The 21,218-nt window shown below is 32.4% G+C and overlaps 1 protein-coding gene across 1 annotated transcript in view; it reads right to left on the bottom strand.

Annotated features, from left to right (window-relative positions):
• The window catches only part of LOC145730741 (neurotrimin-like), a 34,573-nt gene extending 14,203 nt beyond the window's left edge, over positions 1-20,370 (bottom strand). The window contains exon 1 of the mRNA XM_081982096.1: positions 20,254-20,370. Coding sequence (XP_081838222.1) covers positions 20,254-20,344 — 91 coding nt within the window. The 5' untranslated portion in view covers positions 20,345-20,370. The remainder of the gene's footprint in view (positions 1-20,253) is intronic.
• Between the last annotated feature and the right edge of the window lie 848 nt (positions 20,371-21,218).

Below are 21,218 nucleotides of genomic sequence, written 5' to 3'. Positions count from 1 at the left end.
ATGGCATCACTATTTTACATCCTTACCGCAATTTTCATCGATTTACCGCAATAAGCAAGAAAACTCAGCCAGTCGTAATTGAATCTACAATGGAACAGGTCTCAACGGTAATACCCAGTTGGATTGGCGAAAACCAAGTTATTGCAGCCGAATGTATTAATTTGGCCAACTAATTAAGATGAATGCTGAGCAAGCTTTAATAACTATCGTAGTTGGATAAAGCGCTTCTCGTTTCCTAACTAATATTGAACTTAGTCAAAATTGAAATCAGAGTATTATTTTACATGTTTGTGGTTTAATTATTAAAAAACGTCATTTTAATATTGTTTTACCTTAAGAAAAATATATTATAAACTTGATTTATTTCTTAGCAGCAAGTTTCAAAATTTATCGCCTGCACTATAAATTTATCTGAAAAGCGAGCAAAGTAGGTCACTACAGGAAGTCGAAAGTGGCTGTAGTAAAAATATTGAAATCATTTGCAAATGAGCAGTAAAGTTGCCAAAGACCGTTAACACCTTCAGATGATTTATTAGCTGAAATTTAGTAGCTTAATACAATTTTCAGTCCTGATTGAAAAACGATTTACGGCCATTAATTTCAATCTACTCGAATTTAATTATTGTGACCCTGTCGAAAACAAAGAACCATCAATAAAACACCCTTTTGGTACTCTTCTCGTTTTATCCCCATCTAATTTGCATTCACAAATCGGATAGCCGCTAACAACGCTTATTAATCATACTTGTCCGTATGGCACTAACAAAGTTACCCTAAACCCCAAACTTATACATAATTGAATAATAAACACCGCAAAGGCCCTTCAGCTTTATCCCTAATTTTATATCTCGCCATACCTGCTATAAAATTACAGATCGCACCTGGCTTTGTTGTAGTTAGACTCTTGAGCAAGGTTACGTAAATCTTTGGAATATGGCCCATTAGCTGCTGCAATGTTGGATGTTAAGAAAACAAGTTAAGTGTAAGTATTTTACGTCTTGTAATATGAGGACTAATCAGTACCGTTCAAATTACGGTTACTTTTGAAGAAATTTTCATATTCCACATGTGCAGTATTTGCGGTTTTGAGTCATGGTTATTATGTAACCAGTTAGTTAAACAAAGTTAACCTACCCTGATGAATTACAGATTTGGAAATATCCATGTGTCTAGTCGAATTTGACTCACCCTGTACATTACAAGTTATTGGCCAAAACCTACTTTTAATTTAAAAGAGAATTCAAACAAGTAAAACTCTACACGGTGTTTGACAAAAAATATGCAATCTGCAAATAATTTTTGGTCTAAAAAGACTATACTAAAAGACTGTAATTTGTTTATTTTTTTTTACTTTCCTGTAAAGTTTTCTGTATTTTTCTTCTTATTTTGTTGTAAAGATACGAGTTTTTTGATAACTAGCCACTTTGGAAACTTCTGTAACTCACTAGCCTACCAAAAGTTATTCAAAAAGTAAAAATACTTGTTTCTGCAAGAGGTTTTCAAGTAGAATACAATGGCGTAGTTTTTATGCTAATTTAACTCTAACCTAACCTAACTAACCAAAAAAGTTTGAAATGAAAAAACAAAAACACAAATAACAGCAACATTTTAAAAAATACGGTATAGTTCAACAAAGAAGCAAAATGTGGACAAGACAAAAATAGACAAACACTTTCTAAATGACATGTGTCAATTTGCCAAGTGACGTATGTTTACAGGTTGTCACTAAAGAGACGCTTTTTTTTCGACCCATAATTTCGGATCTAAACGCGTTGTGATTTAAAAATCACATGACTCCTTGTGTACAAAATTCCATGGAGGTCACGTGACCTTTGGATCATAACGCGTTTGAATTCGGAATCACAAATTAAAAGACACCTAACCTAACCTAAACTAAAATAACTTAACTTAGTATAACATAACTTAACTGAACATTAGCTTTATAAAGGTTTTTCAAGTTACAACCTATCAAAAATACAAAAAATTACAGTTTTGGTAAAAAAGCACATAAAAAGCATTTTCAAATTTTCATTTTTCAAAAAAATTTAAAAAATTGTGGTCCCAACAGACGTACAATGGCTCAAAAGTAACAATTATGCAGACTAGAACATAAGCGGAATCGATCTTTGTCGGTTTTGAGACGAAATAATACAATTTGGCACAGATTGACCACGAATGAGTCAAATTCAGCATCCAATGTGGTCCCAAATGACGTAGAATGGCTGGGGATATTAGAGATCTATTTTAAGTTCTTTTTGAAATTCAATATCTCGGTAACGTGAAGAGCTAGAGAGGCGAGTTTTGGCTCATTTTGTAGTATTTTTTATCCTTTTTCTAATAGCGAAATAAAAAAAATTACAACCGTTCAAAAATACGAAAAACAAAATGTTTGATCAAAAGTGTAATTTTGACAATTTTTCATTTTGCCCTAGAAGTTGCCCAGCAAAAAGCATATTTTTAACCAAGGTCCTTAAATTAGGAGAAATAAGCGCTCTTAAAACCTTTCAAAAGTTTAAAACATACAAATTTTTGTCAAAATTGTAAATTTTCAACAAACATTTAAACCAAGGAACCTTAAATTAGGTAAAATTATTATAATATTTAATCTCAGACTGAACTTATTTGATTGTGATTAAAATAAAACCTGCAACTACACTACTAATACATCTTTAAGTGTCAGGAAATGTACTAGGATCGTTTTGTGTTATGATATCCACACAATTAATGGATGCCCCTATTACAACTACATAGTAAACGCATTACCAATGTACTTTTACCAAAAATACCCAGAACTGATATGTAAACCATGTCGTTCATTAGCAATTATGATTTCAATGTTTGCAATAGTGTTTACTGACTAATACAGATGGGTTAGGGTGACCTAATTAATTTGATATTGGAAGGGAGGTTTAAAAATTTACCATCCCCCTTTAAAAAAATAACTATTTCACAAGACTAACGGAATAAATCATGACCGGACCCTGTTTCTGCCATTTTTCCCGTGGCATAGTTTTTTCCCCGGCAACCAAACGAGACTAAAAATGAAATACGATAAATTACGAGACAGGTAACGTAAATGTTCGCGGATCGCACGCCATGGCGATTTTAATATAGTTTCGATAAGGAAAAAATCAAATAAACCGACAGCCATTTTTCGCTACTAAAACGATTTGATTGACAAGACATTTTGCCGATTCAGCTGAGTTAATCCTGAACGAGCGAAATCCCAAATAGGTGTTGAAAGATGAATGATGGCTTGATTGATTTTTTTTATGTAAACTAAATATAAATGGTGCATTCTCTGAGGGGTCGGCTAAATCCCTATAAACACGTCCAGAGAGAAGTTTTAACTAGCCTCAACACTTTTTAGTGAGATAATGATTCCGAGCTTACCGCGAGGCTTAGTTCTTTCACAACATAAAAGCTGGTTATCTCCCGGCAAACATGTCAGGATCGGCTCTAAAACTTATCTTTACACCTTCCACGTATCAGTTTTATGACGTCTGTTTCCTGTTTTATTTCCTTTTAGCTCATTTTGTTTCGCGAAATGTGCCATAAGACCTATTGGTTAGTGTTCAACTAGAAAGAGAGAAAATTAATTAGGCATGATCGAGTTTTCTTTTCACTTGGCTATCTGCCCATTTCGATTTACTAGTCTCATAAATAAGTCCCTTTTTCCCTTACACTTTACTTTGAGAATTTTTTGAACCAGGAACAAGAAAAGTTAATTTAAATTTGACCCTCACCATTGAAAACTCAGAAACCATAAGAGATACGAGAAATTTAATTTGCTGCTTGGTTTTTGCTAAATATCTAGTAAGCTTTTTCTATAAAACAAAAATGGTTTTAAATTGGTTCCCTAAAACTGAAAACTAACTTCGTAACTCTGCTAGTTTCCGAGATTCCTTCACTAAAAACAAAAAAAAACTCACCCTGTATAATTAACATGCATGACAATTTATTAGCCAAAACTAATTTTTTAGTATCGTTTTGTGTCATATTTGGACCGTTTTGTTATTAACAAATAGGCAAATCGTGTTTACGCATAAAATTTGTCCCCAACTGGACGCAATAATTAGGTATTTAATTTTGCACTGATTATAAGCGTTAATAAAGGAATAATAAATCATTAACAGCCAATTTACTGGTATCGGTTACTCCGCTGGAGCATTTAATTAAAATTTAATTATACACATATTTTGCTATTACCATGTAAAGTAAATTATTACATTGACTGTGTGATGGTGCATACGCATACGCATTATTCAGTAAATATGAACGATGCAAACGACAGATGTAGTTACGATTATATTATCTAATTCTAGAGCTAGATAAAGTATGTATACGTTCGTCTAGAGAGAAAAGTTAGAAATGTTTCGTAGACTGTAAAATTTATTAATTTGCTTTGTACGTAAATAATGATATTTAATTATTAATTTTTAGACATTTATGAATACTAGAGGAAGTTTTTAATAAACAGTACAAATAGTTATTGAAATGTTTTGTTTTTGGATCATTTTTTGTTAGAATTGCAAGAACACTTTAGAGGGCTTGAAACATCAGAAATACATTAGGTTTTCTCTAATGTTGTTCACAAAATTCAAAATTACACTGCAAAACTATGGTCTGTTTAGTGATTTCTGACCTTAACTTAGGTGAAATCACCACTTTGAACCTTTCGAAAATTGGAAATAAGGGGTCATTTTTTACTAATTTTTGAAATTCAATATCTCGCTAACAGGAAGAGCTAGAGAGGCTAGCTTTTGCTCATTTTGTAGTATTTTTTATCTTCTTTCTAATTCTGTTTTAGTGAAATCTATAAGAGTGACAAATAAAAAGTTACAATCATTCAAAAATAAAAAAAATGCTATTTTTGGCAAAAAGTGCATTTTTGACACTTTTTTATTTTGCTCCAGAAGGGTTCCCATGTACAGCAAAGGGCATATTAATATCAAAGGACCTTAAATTAGATGAAATAAGTACAAAAAAAGCACTCTAAAATTTTTCATTTTTCATTAGGGGTCATTTTTTACTAATTTTTGAAATTCAATATCTCGGTAACAGGAAGAGATAGAGAGGCAAGCTTTTGCTCATTTGTAGTATTTTTATCTTCTTTCTAATTCTGTTTTAGTGAAATCTATAAGAGTTCAAATAAAAAAGTTGCAATCATTCAAAAATTGAAAAAAAATGCTATTTTTACAAAAAGTGCATTTTTGACAATTTTTTATTTTGCTCCAGCATGCAAAGGGTATATTAATACTAAAGGACATTAAATTGGGTGAAATAAGCACTTTAAACCTTAAAAATTGGAAAAAAGCAATTTTTTGTAAAAATTGTAAATTTTTTTTTTGCTCCAAAAGGGTTCCATGCGCAGCAAAAGGCATATATTTTTATTAGAGGCCTCTGGCAAGGTAAAACAAATCTAGGAAGGTTCAAAACATTTGTACAGGACTCAATAGCACTTAAAGGGCTCTGGCACTTTCAAAATGGTTCTATAGAGACAATTTAAAAGTGTTATGAGAATGTTTCAGACACTTGTAGGGCTCTGACACTTTTTAGAAGGTTCTGAGTAGCATTCTGGCACTTTCTATATGGACCTAGAGGCCTCTGGCAACTTAAAAGTGTTATGAGAATGTTTCAGACACTTGTAGGGCTCTGACACTTTTTAGAAGGTTCTAAGTAGCATTCTGGCACTTTCGAAATGGACCTAGAGACCTCTGGCAACTTAAAACAATTTCAGGAAGATCTAAAACACTTGTAGAAGCCTCTGGCACTGGTTGAAAGGTTTTCAATAGCATTTAGAGGGTATGGAACTTTAAAAATGATCTTACAGGCCTCTGGCAAATTAAAACAATTCTGGGACGGTTTAAGACACTTTCAAAATAGTCCTAGAGACCATCTATTCGTTTTTGCGTTAACTTTTTACGTTTTGTAGTGTAGGAACACTCTGCATTTAGTTACATTCGAGAATAACATTTATATTCTAAAGTTAAAACAGTATATGACGTGTATTGTTAAGTGAGTAAAAACTACGTTTCTACGTTTTTGGAAAGTAAGATAATTTGGTCGTTTTTTGGAAGTTAATTAAAGTCGAAACTCTTTTCCGGTAAAAGTTCACTTTTCGCTCGGAGAGAAAATGCTCGTATTCCGTTGTAAAGGTTTCGTGTCCAGATACCGAATCGATTAACGTATTTTCACAGGAATTATGCAGAATATCCAACGTGTTTTCATAATCTTGATAAGTTTAATTACGTTCGTTGATGAGTTAGTTTACATGCGTAGTTGATCCGCTTTTGTTTAACCAGTTTTTAATTATAATTGTCCGTTGTTTCCTCTAATAACTCACAGAGATTAACAGGTCGTTACGTAACAGAGATTATAAAATGTTACACGCAACTATTAAAAGTTTCAGAAAGCATGACGTATGACTAGAGCTTAATTATAAACGTCACATATCCAGTATATGCGCCGAACACAAACTACTGAACTTCCTAAAATAGCTTTCAGCTATTAGAGCATTTTCAACTTCATATGTGCGATTTGTTAAAAGTTGCCGCGGTTTCGGGAAGTTACAAGACAAATTAGACTTTTTAGATTATCCGCAGTTACTAATGACCTAATTTTTGGCTCCGAATGTAAACGCCGGCATTAAATTAACGGATAAAAACGTTCACATGTTGCGACAGCCAGTAGAGAAAACTCGAAAATCCTTTTAGAAATTTGAATGTTAAGCTTACATGTCAAATTCTGAAGGTAGCCTGATATGGAATAATTTACTACACAATTGACTTTGATTTAGTCACACAAATATTTTAAATCAAGTTGTGTAGTTGAAATTGCTACGTTAATTATAATTCTTCCTAAAGTTCTATAATGAAAGATTTATTTAACGTTAACCGAGTTGATTCAATTAAATATTTAGCCGCGCCAAGTATTTAAGCTCTAATTAGAACCATAATGAATTTAGCATTAAGTCAGTGTTTGCTTTCTCTACTTAACAAGGCTTGATTTAAACGTGAAAATATTCATAAGAATTTAAGCAAATAACAGACCAATTAGACGATTTTCCGCCACTTTCGAGGGTTATTATTTGTTTTTCGACAGACGAGAGGGTGGGCAATTCTTACTATGAAGAACAGGCTAAAAAATTTTAGAACTTTCTAGCTTTTTATCAAATCGGCAGCCGGACGTATGTACACTCGCACCCTAATTAGTGCAACATGAACGTGGAGTGGTAAAAAAGTAGATTCTGCAAACATACAGAATATCCAATTACCGTTATTCCACGTTTCTTCCACATTATAGTTTATGATGTTTTTGGATAGAGCTACCTAAAAATAGAGCAGCAAAAATCTGAGCCAATTTAGGAGCAATACAGAAGTTCTATCAGTATTTTTTACTTCAGTAATCAAGCACCTCTTTTACTTTGTACATAAGTTTTAAGTGAAACACCTTAATGAACTGAAAAGTATATCCATTTGCTTCCAGAATACGGCTACAATAATTTTAAATTTCAACAGTTTGAGTACACGTATTTATCTTGGACATGCAAATAAATGCAAACCGAGGTAACTGCAGCAAAGGCTCACTCAAAATGTTTGATGTCGGGGACACGTTATATAAGAGACTTTTAACGTTCGTTAGGCTTTTGTGACTTGCATTTTCCCAAAGCAATACCGCTCTAAAGGTTGCAGATACGTATTTAATACGGGAATCTTTGCGGTTCGGGCAATGAAATTTGCAAATAAGTCGTAAGCGCGATTATTTTTCGCAAACACTGAATTTGCTAATTATATACGAAAGTTAATTGTGTTTATGTTGCCTCGTTTCTGTAAACGGGACTGTTCCCACAAGGTCTAATTAAGTACCAGAAAGAGTAATTAAATATTAGAAACAAATTCAGTTTTCTTATATCTATACTATGACCTCATCCTAGTTTAGTTTGATTTTTTGTATATGAAATGAAATATAATGGGCGTAAATTTACCGTAAATTTAAAAAAGTAAAATTCAATGTAGGTATGGTATATGGGTCTAAATGAAATTTGCTTAAAGGATATAATTTTCCTGTCATTAATTTTTGGTCAATATTGTCATTTCGTTAACGTTTTTTTATATAATATATTATAGATAATTTAGCTAAGCAGTCACATGACCATTGTCAAAATAACTGTCATAAATCCCAGAAACAAATACTGCAACAAAACTTTTCTGAACCCTGATGCAACTTTTAACCACAGTTTGACAGTTTGACCGTCAGAGACAAAATTGCTAGTTCAGCCCACTTGAAGTAAGAAAATGACTGTTTTAAGCACATTTTTGTGATCCCTATTTAATTTCCTATCCAATAACCAGAAAAAATACTACAGGATTTAAGAAAGAAGAAAGAAAAGCAGTGTCAAAGTTTGAACTAACAGAAACAGTTTGACAAGACAGTCAAAGACAAAATTGCCTGTAAAACCCACTTGGAGTAAGAAAATGACAGTTTTAAGCACATTTTTGGAATCCCCATTAAATTTCCTATTCAATAACCTAAAAATTACTACTAGTTTTGGTACAGTCAGGGATAAAAGCGGTGTCAAAGTTTGAACTAACAGAAACACAGTTTGAAAAGACAGTCCAAGACAAAATCGCCAGTAAAACTCACTTGGAGTGACAAAATGGCTGTTTTAAGCACATTTTTGGAATCCTCATTAAATTTTCTATCCAATAACATAAAAAACACTACTAGTTTTAGTACAGTCAGGGAGAAAAGCGGTGTCAAAATTTGAACTAACAGAAACACAGTTTGAAAGGACAGTCAGAGACAAAATCGCCTGTAGAACCCACTTGGAGTAAGAAAATGACAGTTCTAAGCACATTTTTAGAATCCCCATTAAATTTCCTATTCAATTAACATGAAAAAAGACTACAAAGTTTGGTACAGTCAGAGAGAAAAGCGGTGTCAAAATTGCGGACACTTACCAGTAATTACCCATAACTAAATATTAGTAAAACTTAGTGAGGTTTACGATAGTTTAAGGATAAAACTCGTTCAACTATTATTTATTAAAATGTTTCCTTGCAAAGTTAACGTGACACTTTCTTGACACAAACTCCTATGCAGCCTCATAAAAAATTACTGTACTGCTTATTCACTGAACGGGGTTTTTACCGGCATCGTCAGTTGGATTTGAAACCTTATTACCTAAGCTTATTCGGGCGAATTTGTTTTTTTTTTTTTCGAAAATTCAGTCGTTCGCCGTGTAATTGCAGTCGAACTGAAATCCCATTTAGGATGATAAATTATGCAAAATATAAAGCAAGTGGATGCATATTTCAGCATTAGCGAAACAAAAGGATTTTCGAGTCTAGGAGGCTGAATATAATAGTCTCGTTTCTTTGCTTGTGCGATTTGTGTGCTCAAAGCTAAGTGCCACCGTACACTATTGCTGTCATGTCCAAAAAAGGATACGATTCCGTCATGTATTATGCAGAAAGACTGATTTTTGACTTTTTTTTTGCCTACAACTAACAATGGAGTAGTGTGTGTCATACTGTGTTAAATTATGCACAACAAAATGTAACCTTTGATTTTCATTTTATTTGATTAAATAACTGATTTGTTTATTTGAGAATTAATTACACAACTACACTAACTACAAACAAACGTTAATAAAAGTTTAATAAAATCCAAATGATCCTTCAAACTAAATTAAATTAACATTCTTTTTTAAAGTTATTAGTGTTTTTTTTGCCCCGGAATTAATTAATAAAGTGCAATGGAATTTTTAATGGCTGATTAATAATCGACATTACTTTCAGTCACACAAACGTTTGGTGTAGATTTCATTCAATGGAATTTGTTATTTAAATTAGCAGGTAAATGTTACTCATCAAATATGTACAAACCAATATAAATTATAAATTAGACTTTCTCTTCGACTACAAACTGATTAAGGATGTTTTAGTAAAATGTGTGTCATATTTTCTTAAGTTATGTAAAAGCTGCTTAGACTTTTAAGTATAATTAGGAAAAGTATGTCAAAATTTACAGCAAATTAGTGTTCAGTACAGAGGGTAATTCAGCTCGTTTTTTGAAATTCAATAGAATTGTCATAATATTTTGAATTTAAGTAATTAAAACTGGGATCATCAAAACAAAATAAAGCAACAAGCGAGATTCCTAGATTAAACTAATGGGGAGGCGTGTAAAGCAAAACGAGGAGGGAAGACGTAAATAAATAGGTGTTTGCGATAGAAAAACAATTTCCAGTTAATTATCTCTCCTCCTGTCGTAAAAAATGGTAATAATGAGAAAAAGAAATTAGGTTAACGCCTTGGCAGGCTCGCAAACTACTAACGAGCCGTGTAAATCTTAATCGCGTGTCTTTTAGCCTTAATGGTCTGTCGCATAATTTAGCTGCGGTTTTCCGGATTTTGCCTTATTCTGCATCTTTTTGGTAAGTTGATTCCTTGGCGAAATTTTACCTCAAAAATCGACCTGTCTCTTAGTGATTTGGGTGCTAAAGTGGCAGACAACTAAAATATCAGTATATATTTTATGCATCGTCTGAAACGATGTCAGCATCGTTTATGTCCTGTTTGACTCTGCTCAGTTCAAAAATTGTTTTTCGTTACGGTTCATCAGTTATTCCGGACCAACAGCACAAATCTATAAAAGGACAAGTTTCTGCAAGGGCTCCCTCTATGAAATAGAAATTTATAGTGAATAAATATGGAAGCCTATTCCGCGTAATGTCCATAAAAGGTCTGAATGTCTGGTCCGAAAAAATATATATCTTTTTCGGAATTACTATTTTAACATAGCCCCAATAAGAAAGCAATAGGGCATCAACAGACAATATCCGCGTAATTTGAGATCGTATGTAAAGCCTCTAAAAGAGCCATAAAGTGATAAAATTTAACTAGACCCTTAGGGACCCTTTGAATTTATTAGGGAATAGAAATAGGGTCACATAGCGTGTTCGTTTCCGGTTGTGGATGCTTCATATGATTGGCCTTTTTGTGAAGATCCCAGAGGATAAAAAAGTCATTCTTTAAATTAGGCCAAATTTACATTGAATAGAGGAGGCTGATGGGATCAAGCGTTTTTAAAGCCTTACAAAGGTCAGGTTAACACGAAAAAAACTTCTTTTTCAGTCAGGGTTTTAGTAACAAAACTAAATACCAATTAAGGTTTAAAAAAGAAATTTATTACCATGTTTTTTTTGTGGGAAAGAACGAACAAAGACAGATTACGACTTGTTGACAAATGTTACGAGAAAAATTAATATTTTTCTTTCTGCTTCACTTGTATAAATTAACTGCTATTTTTAGATAAAGCAGCCACAAAAATTAATTTTGTTTTTGCCAACAAAAACCCAAAATAAGGACAACAAACACATAGCAGAATTTGTTGAGTTAGATAACTTGTTCACGTAATAATTAGACGATTTGTGTATTGTGCGATATGAATCGCATAACAAATTGTAATTAACTTGCCCCGTTACAACGAACCGCAACTCACTAAAGTTGGAAGTTCTTTCAGGCAATATCAACGCAACTATTTATTTGATAAAGAACAATTTATGCGCGATTGTAATGGAAATTCGATGCAGTCGCCACTTGGAAAACAAATTACGGGCTATATTTAAGTATTAAGAGGGTAAACTCCGTATTTGGTCCCGGGTATGATAACCGGGTCGGTTAAGATGGAGAGGTTTCTTTCCCGCCAATTTAACTTCGTTAATGAATATTTCAGTTGTTCTACTACGGGTCAAATTAGCTTACGAAGGTCCGGAACATAAATTCTTTCAATAAAAAATTTCCACCGATTTTCTCCGGGGAAGGTACCCTTAAAATATACATTTGAGTGGTAACAATAAAGTCGCTCACACACACGCGATATTATAATATTGCTGTATGGGAAATGGCCAGGTTAGTTGAATTTAATCGGGCTTATGTTTTCAGGTATATTTAGGAGATATTTTAGGCTAAGCAATAAATATAATAGTCAAGGTTATATATTAGTAAAGCAGAATTTTCATTTTTCAAACATCCACTTTAATTATTTGTGATGGTTGTGAGTAAAGTTGCCATTAACATCAATTAGCAGCTTTTTCTTCATATTTCAAGAACAATTTGGTTGTACGATTTTAGTCTACAATTTTCTAGGGTAATTTGCGGATTTCTAAATGACTTTTTGATTAAAACAGTAGTGTACGATTTACATTATTTGGGATATTGTCATTAACAACTATAAAGCCCAAAAATTGTTTAAAAAGAAAAGGGAATATTTATTTTAAAGCAGATACTACTAGTTATTTTCCCAGAACTGTCTTAAATTGCCAGAGGTCTCTAAGACCATTTTGAAAGTTCCATAAACCTCTAAATGCTATTGAGAACCTTCTCTAAACAGTGCCAGAGCCCTCTATATGTGCCTTAAATCGTCTAAAAGTTGTTTTAAATTTCCAGAGGCCTTTAGGAGCATTTTTAAAGCTCCATAGACCTCTAAATACTATTCAGAACCTTCTAAACAGTACCAGAAATCTCTACAAGTGTCTTAAATCGTCCAAAAGTTGTTTTAAATTGCAAGAGGCTTTTAGGACCATTTCAAAAGCTCCATAGACCTCTAAATGCTATTCAGAACTTTCTAAACAGTGCCAGACACTTCTACAAATGCCTTAAATTGTCTAAAAGATGTTTTAAATTGCCAGAGGCCTCTAGGACCATTTTGAAAGCTCCATAGACCTCTAAGAGCCCTCTATAAGTGCCATAGATCGTCTAAAAGTTGTTTTAAATTGCCAGAGGCTCTAGGAGCATTTTTTAAAGCTCCATAGACCTCTAAATACTATTCAGAACCTTCTAAACAGTACCAGAAATCTCTACAAGTGTCTTAAATCGTCCAAAAGTTGTTTTAAATTGCAAGAGGCTTTTAGGACCATTTCAAAAGCTCCATAGACCTCTAAATGCTATTCAGAACTTTCTAAACAGTGCCAGACACTTCTACAAGTGCCTTAAATTGTCTAAAAGATGTTTTAAATTGCCAGAGGCCTCTAGGACCATTTTGAGAGCTCCACAGACCTCTAAGAGCCCTCTATAAGTGCCATAGATCGTCTAAAAGTTGTTTTAAATTGCAAGAGGCTTTTAGGACCATTTTAAAAGCCCCATAGACATCTAAATACTATTCAGAACCTTCTAAACAATACCAGAAATCTCTACAAGTGTCTTAAATCGTCCAAAAATGGTTTTAAATTGCAAGAGGCTTTTAGGACCATTTCAAAAGCTCCATAGACCTCTGAATGCTATTCAGAACCTTCTAAACAGTGCCAGAGGCCTCTAGGACCATTTTGAAAGCTCCATAGACCTCATAGAATAATTGTTAGGTTTCGGCAAGTGTTCTACATCTTATATAAATTATTTAAATGTTTGTATAATATAAACTTTGATTTGTTGGTTTTATACCATATAATTTATTATAACCTCTGTCTCAAGTTATAACCTAAAATTATATTAATTTTGACGAAAAATCACTAACACATTTAATCACCGACATACGTTTTTTGCTGATGATTGTAATGTAACAGAAGTCAATTATAGTCAAGAAAAATTTTTTGATTAAAAAATGTCTCAAATTTGATTAAAAGCAGATTTTTTATAAAAAAAAAAACAAGAAATCGTTTTCACTAAAATTTTATTATAATTTTTGTTCTCCTTGTTTTTGAACATATGAGCCACTTTGAGTTTTTGAACAATTGCTTTCTACTAGTTTTTTTTTTTAGTTTTGTAAAAATGACTAATTTACTGACAAATTTTCTCTTTCATAACGTGAAGTCATCAAATACGAAGTCTGAATTTTACAGACAGTTTAACAGTGATTGGTCAAAATAAAGCAGCAAGCTGAGAAAGCTGCTTTTTGACCAATCACAAATTACCCACTGAATACTTACCATAACTATGTTGACAAATACTTGCGGAGTTGCCTGTTAAAATTCCAGAAGCGACTCCAGTAATATAAAGTTATAGCAGCGGTAAAGAAGAAATATTCTGATGCCGTTTACGTTTATTAATCTCACTTTAACTAACTTTATTAAGCCGGTTGTTTTTTTATATAATATTCGTCTCGGTAAACTAATTTACTTGGAAAAAGTCCGTTTCGAATTAATGGAACAATCATTTCGCGCAAACAGAAAGTTAATTAGAGTTCTAGAGTGAAATTCAAGGCCCAACAAAAAAAAAGAGTAACACAAAAATACTCAAATGCGAAGCCAAACAATTAAATATTACTTTTACAGGAAGTACGTTTCCGACAAAGAACCAGCTACCCTTTTAACTTCAGAGTTGGGGATTTCGAATTTTGCCTGTATCAGGTTTCGCCATTGTTAGACACAAATTTAAAGCAGGTATATTATAATACCTTATGTTTGCTATGTTTATCCAGTTTTCTAGTAATTGCTAAATAATGTTTGTTAGGGTTTCGCGTAGGTTTCATTTAATTGAGAAAGTTTGGTACGTTCCGGGTGAAAACGAACCGCTTCGTTGATTGATGCCGAACAATTAAGCTGAATTAAAAGTCGCGCAAATTAAAACGTTTCATTTTTTTTTGTGTAGGGTGAGAAGTAATGTCATTTTCCCCCGAGATGATTTCGTCTAATTACCTGCTTGTGCGTGTTCTTGATTAAGGTAAATTTCTTAGAAGTCCTGCCAGTGTAGAGTAGACGAAACATTTTGACTTGTGCTTTGATATCTGATAACACTATTTTCTTAATTAGCAACGCTTAAGATCTTGCTAATGACGTAATTCACCTGATTATACTCCAGTCTGGGACGTTCTCATCTTGAATCGAGCGAGAGTTGTCATTAAGCGCGAATATTACAATGTGAACGACGACAAAAGTGCCATTCGTTTTACTTTATTGAAAGTTTCCCTATTTTCCCATATTTCACAATTTATCCTCCCACATATCATGACTACATGCAGGTAACATAGAGAAAACCACATAGCGAATTATGTTTTATGGCGCTGCGCGAACTTGGTATTAGGTTCCTAAATTAGAAAGAAAATTCCTGGTTTTATTTAAGTTCTTATTTCACTCGGTCACGCCAAATTTTAATTCCAAGAGTATTACTTTAGCCCCCCCGTTCGTGGTTGCACGTTGAAAACTTTTCCGATTACTTCACGAGTGATTTTTCCGAATAAGAAACGTTCTAACGAGCATATGTCACACGCTCCAGGATTAATATATGCAATAAAAATCAGAGATTGCTTGTCGCAACTATAAGCCCGAATATTATTAATATCATGAATTATTCAAGCTCCGCGTCCTTATTATCGAGAGAAACGAATTGTCTAGAGTCCCAAAAGTGACAATCGAGACTTAGAAACCGGTACGAGAACATCATTAACTAAATTGTTTCCCCACTCAAACGAACCGGTTTGGCTAAAATGAATCAACTTGTTATGCCATGCACGTCGATATTCGGTTTGGAGCTAAAAAAAATAATGGATTAATTGACGCCTCCCTAAAAAATTACTTTCCAAATCGAACCTGCAATTATGTGATTAGTCGAGGATTGATGATATTTGCCTTGTGTTGTGGTTTATTGAACAATCAGGCATCACACCGGTAATCTTTTATCAAATTATTTGTATAGGAGCGTCAGTCAAACTGTCAAAGTGATGCAGGTGAGGAGTTTTAAAACGTAGTACAGAGTGATCGTTTTTTTTTAGTTTACCATGATTATTTCAAAAAATATCTACAAAAAACATTAATTTGGGACAACAATGGACAATATCAAATTTGATATCAAATATTTCGGTTTCAATTCTCATATTTGATTTTCCTCTGTTAGGCGCTAATTTTAACAAAATCTATGTCTTAATAATGGGTTTCTTGAAATTTTCACCCACCGTCCAATGACGTCACAGATTTCGTTCTAACCTTCTAATCGATTCTATTTTTATGGTAATCTCCTGATTTTTTGTTGATTTATTTTACGAATAAACTGAAAATTAAATCACTTTTCCTCCTTTAATTTTTTCAACGTTTCGGTTTTTGGCCATCATTTTGTAGACATTATATTAGTTTTTTTCCTTTGTTAAAATGTTTTTTAACGCCATACGACTTAACCAAACGAAAAACTAACCTAAGAAAAATGACGCCAAAAACATAGCCTAGCATTTTTCTTTTTTTTTTAATTACAAAAAAATGACGCCAAAAAGATTATCTAACTAAACAAAAGAAAACTAACCTAACCTAAAAATAATTAGTTATTTGTTATTAGTTATTTTTGCCTCTGGTCAATTACTGAAAAATATAATCTTGTGTTTTGGAGCTATTTTTTCTTTGTGTTGTAATTGTAATGACATTTTTGGGTCACTCTGTAGTCCTGAGTGTGCGCCATCCCACGGTATAAAAATATACAGGGTGTCCCATTTAAGTTTCCTGACTTTTGACGTTTCAACGCAACGATGTCACATTTCCAGTACTCCTCGAGGAAACTAATCACACTTTCGACCGCAAATATTTCGGAAACTGTTTTTCAAGAACCTGAGTCTGCGCAATCCACTAATATAAAAATATACAGGGTGTTTTATTCCAATTTTGCGACTTTTGGCATGTTTATAAGCACTCTCCAGACGATTAAGTCAAATGATTTGTGACCACGTATTTCTCTGATTACTAGTTAGAGAATCTCTCTGCGAACAGACCTAATATAACAGTGAAAATATCAGAAAAACCCCCAAATTTTTTCAGAATTGTATGCATTCAATTTTTATCAACTACAAACATAAATCTCTCATTTTATTGACAAATCTGATCGATTTACATTTTGAACTTTTATGCAATTTATAACGCTCTTTTTTTCCCACTAAATTTGACAATCAATCTGACTTAGCGTAGGTGTCGCGACACACACATTTCAATTACATGATTTATTCGCTGTAGAACTGTTTTTTTTTGTTTAATCCGGTTAATACAGATGTGCAGATAATAAATGAAATAAGTAATGAGAGGGTATATAGGCTTTCACAGCCACATAAAAAAGCTTTCTCTATAAATTTTATAGCGGAACATAACGGACGAATTTTATTATTATTCTCTCAGTTTTACACTCAACATCGAGTTTCGTTGCCAGTTTATTACCTTATTATACTCATTTCAACAAATCTTTACTTCAACCAGATTAAATTTATATTAGCACCAAAAAAAAAGCTGGATAATGATTACCATGTGATAACTATTTACATAATACAAATAAATAATTCTCTAGCTTTTTACGTAAGTAGGAAAATTTATTTGTTCGACTACACATACAACATACAAAATAGAATCAATAATCCATATTCAGAATTATATTTGTCCCCGATTTTGTTATGCTGATGTGGACAAATATAAAAAGTCTATCAATGGAAACGCGTAGCTTGGCAAGCAGAAAATCCAATAAGTACACAAATTTTGATAGAAAGGCAAAACACAAAAAAACATTCACAAAATGTAAGGAAAGAGTCTTTTTTAATTTGTAATGTCGTAGAAAAATGTAATTTAGCAACAATGTGCTTTATTGCGGATAAATTTATCTTTCAAGTAATCCGTTTTTATTAGTTTCCATTTCATAGGATAGTCGACAAGAATCTTAGATATGTGCGGTTATAACTTGGAAGAATACGACGCACGTTTTTATTAATAAAACATTTTCGAAACCTACGTATGTACTATCGGAAAAATATGCAAGAGACGTAGTGAAATTATTATTTTAATCTTAGCGTTTCGATAGAGCAAAACTTTGAGCTACTTTTCAGATTCAAGACCTTAAATATGCTGTTAGTAAAGTTTTAACACATTACTAAACTTGAATACTTTGATTTTCGTAAAGAATTTGAATAATCCGCGCTATTGAATTTGAATTATGCATATGTTGGAACGGTTCGGAAAATTTTAGTCGGCTACGTGAGCTGGATTAAAGGGTTTTTTAATTAAGGGCCAAAGAAACGGTTACATGGTGTGAAATGTGTTTGAATGCAGGAAAAATTGTGAGAATTATTCAACTTCTTCGTAAATATTCAATAAAAATGCATCAGCTTTGAGATATTCGTATAGTTAAACTGTGTGGTACACTCACATGGACAACGTGCTAAATCCGGCTCTAAATAATTATGTCCAGTCCAATACTTATGCATATTTAATATGCCGTTTAACTACAATATAAATTCTCTAGTTTGGCTCTTTCCCATATTCATATCAGTTCTATTAACAAATCATGAATAATTATGATTTCATAATTTAAAAGGTGCATATTAGAGAAGAGACAATAGTGAAATTCTATGTTTTTAGTTACTAATAATTGCTTTTAATTTTTTATGTCCATATTTGCAGTCAGACAGATAAACAAATTACAAGAAGGTAATTTTTTTAGATAAAACCATCTGTGTAACATGGTTTTTAATGAAATTAAGTTTAAGTTTCACCCATTTCTGACTTATTAAGTTGGATTAGGTTAGGTTAGGTTTGGCGTAGTTTAAATACTACACCGTGAATCACCCTGTACAACTTTTCAAATCACTTGATACAACAATAACGGAAGCTTGAAAACTATGAAAAATTGTTATCCGTTTTATGTATGCTCTGTTATTTGGAGAGGTACAAAAAAATTGTTATTTTTTGAAATTTAGTATCTCGAAAACGTGGAGAGCTAGAAATAGAAGTTGTGGCTTGTTTTGTAGTATTTTTCAAGCTCTTATTAATGTCGGGTTAGTAACACTGATAGGAGTTTAAATAAAGGAGCTGCGACTTTTCAAAAACTAAAATGCACATTTTGTCAAAACTGCAATTTTGGCAATTTTTTATTTTGCTCCAGAAGAGTTCCAATGTACTTCAAAAAGCGTATTAATATCAAAGGATCTTAAATTACGTGAAAATAATACTTTAATCTCTTCAAAAATTGGAGAAATGTAATTTTTTGTTAAAATTGTAAATTTTTTATATTAATTCAAACAGGGACTAATATTCATACCAAAAGACCTTAAACTAGGTAAAATAAGCACAAAAAAAGCACTTTGATATTCTTCAACTTTCAAAAATATTGAAAGAATTAGAGGGTATTAGGGTTTTTTTAACTACTTTTTTAAATTCCATATCTCGGTAAGACAAAGAGCTGCAGATATCAGTTTTGGCTCATTAGTATTTTTAAGCTGTTTCTAATGGTGAGTTAGTGAAATTGATAGAAGAATTATGAGCTACGATCCTTTAAAAATTGAAAAAATGCACATTTTGTGAAAACTGCAATTTTGGCAAATTTTATTTTGTTCCAAAGGGTTGCCAATGTAAATAAGGTGAATTAAGCATTTCAAACCTTTAAAGTCAATATTACTTTCAGATCCGTAATAAAGACATTTTTTATGAAGGTTATAAAACAGAGTAAAACGAATATAAACCATAAAGTGTCATACATCATTGAATTGGGAACAAAAAGGGCTTTTAGAAACCGATATTAAAAAATAATGGCCACATTCAAAAAAAAATGAGGTTGATGATGATTCCTCAAAGACAAAACGTTGAAATAAAAAATTATTGATAATGCCATTTTAGAGAACTTTAAAAAGTCATTACTTTTGGTCTAGGTCCAATATTAACGTCACAAAAAAATAAAACGTAAAATCAAAATATTCACTTTTCTAACACAAAATTTTAAAACTTTTACTTACCAAAAAAAAAAACAAAAATTCTAAATGTAATTTTATTAAGTTCATCATTTGATACTGAACACACTGTACCAAGTTCTCTTTGATTTTTATATTTTTCATATTATTCCAATGGGTAAAGTTAAGAAAAATTTACAGTGACAAAAAATAAAAAAAAATTATTTTTTTAATACCAAAACAAAAAAACTTTAATTCCAATTTCAACGTAAACTCGCTTTTATATCAATTTGAACGTTACTTAAGACATTCATTTAGCTTTATGAGTGTACTTGTTCATTAAGCTTTATTACTATAGTTTCTACAATTCCATGGTAAAAAGTTTCTTTATTAACTGTCTAACAAACATTTAATGTTTTTTTTTAATGAGGAAAAAATAGTTATTTTGGTCGTTATTTTTTGAACTACTAAACATGTTTCTTAGTTTTAAATAATTGGGTAAAAATAAACTTCATGAACAGAACTCTAGCTGAACTGTTTCAATAGTGCTGTGATTTTTCAAAAAAAGTTTCCAAACTTTTTCTCTACGTAAAAAACTAAATTTTGTGTTATAGTAAAGGTTGAAAAACTTACCTAAAAGTGCCTCAGTTTCCCGTTGAATAAAAGCTAAATTTACCAAAAAACCGACCACAAATTGACGTAAAATACGCGCTTTTCGCGCCATCACCTTCGTGGGTTTTCCACCCTCGGGTTACGGCTTACTAACTGGAATAATTTCGCGCCAGAACGAGATTCTTGCCGGGCGCTTGCGTCCCAAATGGGCCCAATTATATTCCAAAAATCTGAACTGAGTTTTTTTTTGCCCTAACTTAAAATCGTCGTTAATTTCTTCGCCGTGGGCGTTTGGCACGTATCGAAATAATATCCTTTTGAATTGGATCCGACATTATTACCCTCCCCTTCCACCGCTCTTTTCAAAAAACGTGATTGAAACCGGTCTTCTTCGTTTTTTTCTCGTTAGGCGATAATAAGGGCGGTTTATTACTTTTATAAGATTTGCCCGAACATAATTATAATCTTTTCATCATTGTCACGTGAACGGAAAATTAAATTACACTCTAAAATTTACGTCTTGAATGAAAATTAAAAGTAAACACATTTTAACAGGTTTTTCAATTTAAATCACTGTTTGCTGTAATTGAGATTTTATGAAAACTTACACAAATGTTCGTCATCAGTTAAAGCGACACCCTCATTTCAGGTGCAACGTTAACTAATCCTCTTTGCACTATACGAAAATAGCCTGCTGAACATGCTAACCTACTAAATTTAGTTTAACACCCTTGTGCTCCTAAATGCTAATTATATGAATAATAATCGTTCCGGAAATCCAAAGTGCCTTAACTTGTCCGAAATTACTCAAAAATCAACGTTTTCAGACATTTTAATGTAAATAAGAGCTGTTAAAGCGCGACATTTCCCATTTAGCATTCGGATAAAATTTCCTAGGGGACCTCAAAATGTATAGAAATCCGAGAAAGAAGATTAAAAGGTGTAGATATCAGTGATGAACTTATCCAGTGTTTTCAATGATTTTT

This window comes from Ips typographus, linkage group LG6, assembly GCF_016097725.1.
Source record: "Ips typographus isolate SLU linkage group LG6, UJ_Ityp_2.0, whole genome shotgun sequence".
NCBI lineage: Eukaryota > Metazoa > Arthropoda > Insecta > Coleoptera > Curculionidae > Ips > Ips typographus.
Note: the sequence above shows the minus strand (reverse complement) of the source record. Positions and strands in the feature narration are given on the sequence as shown.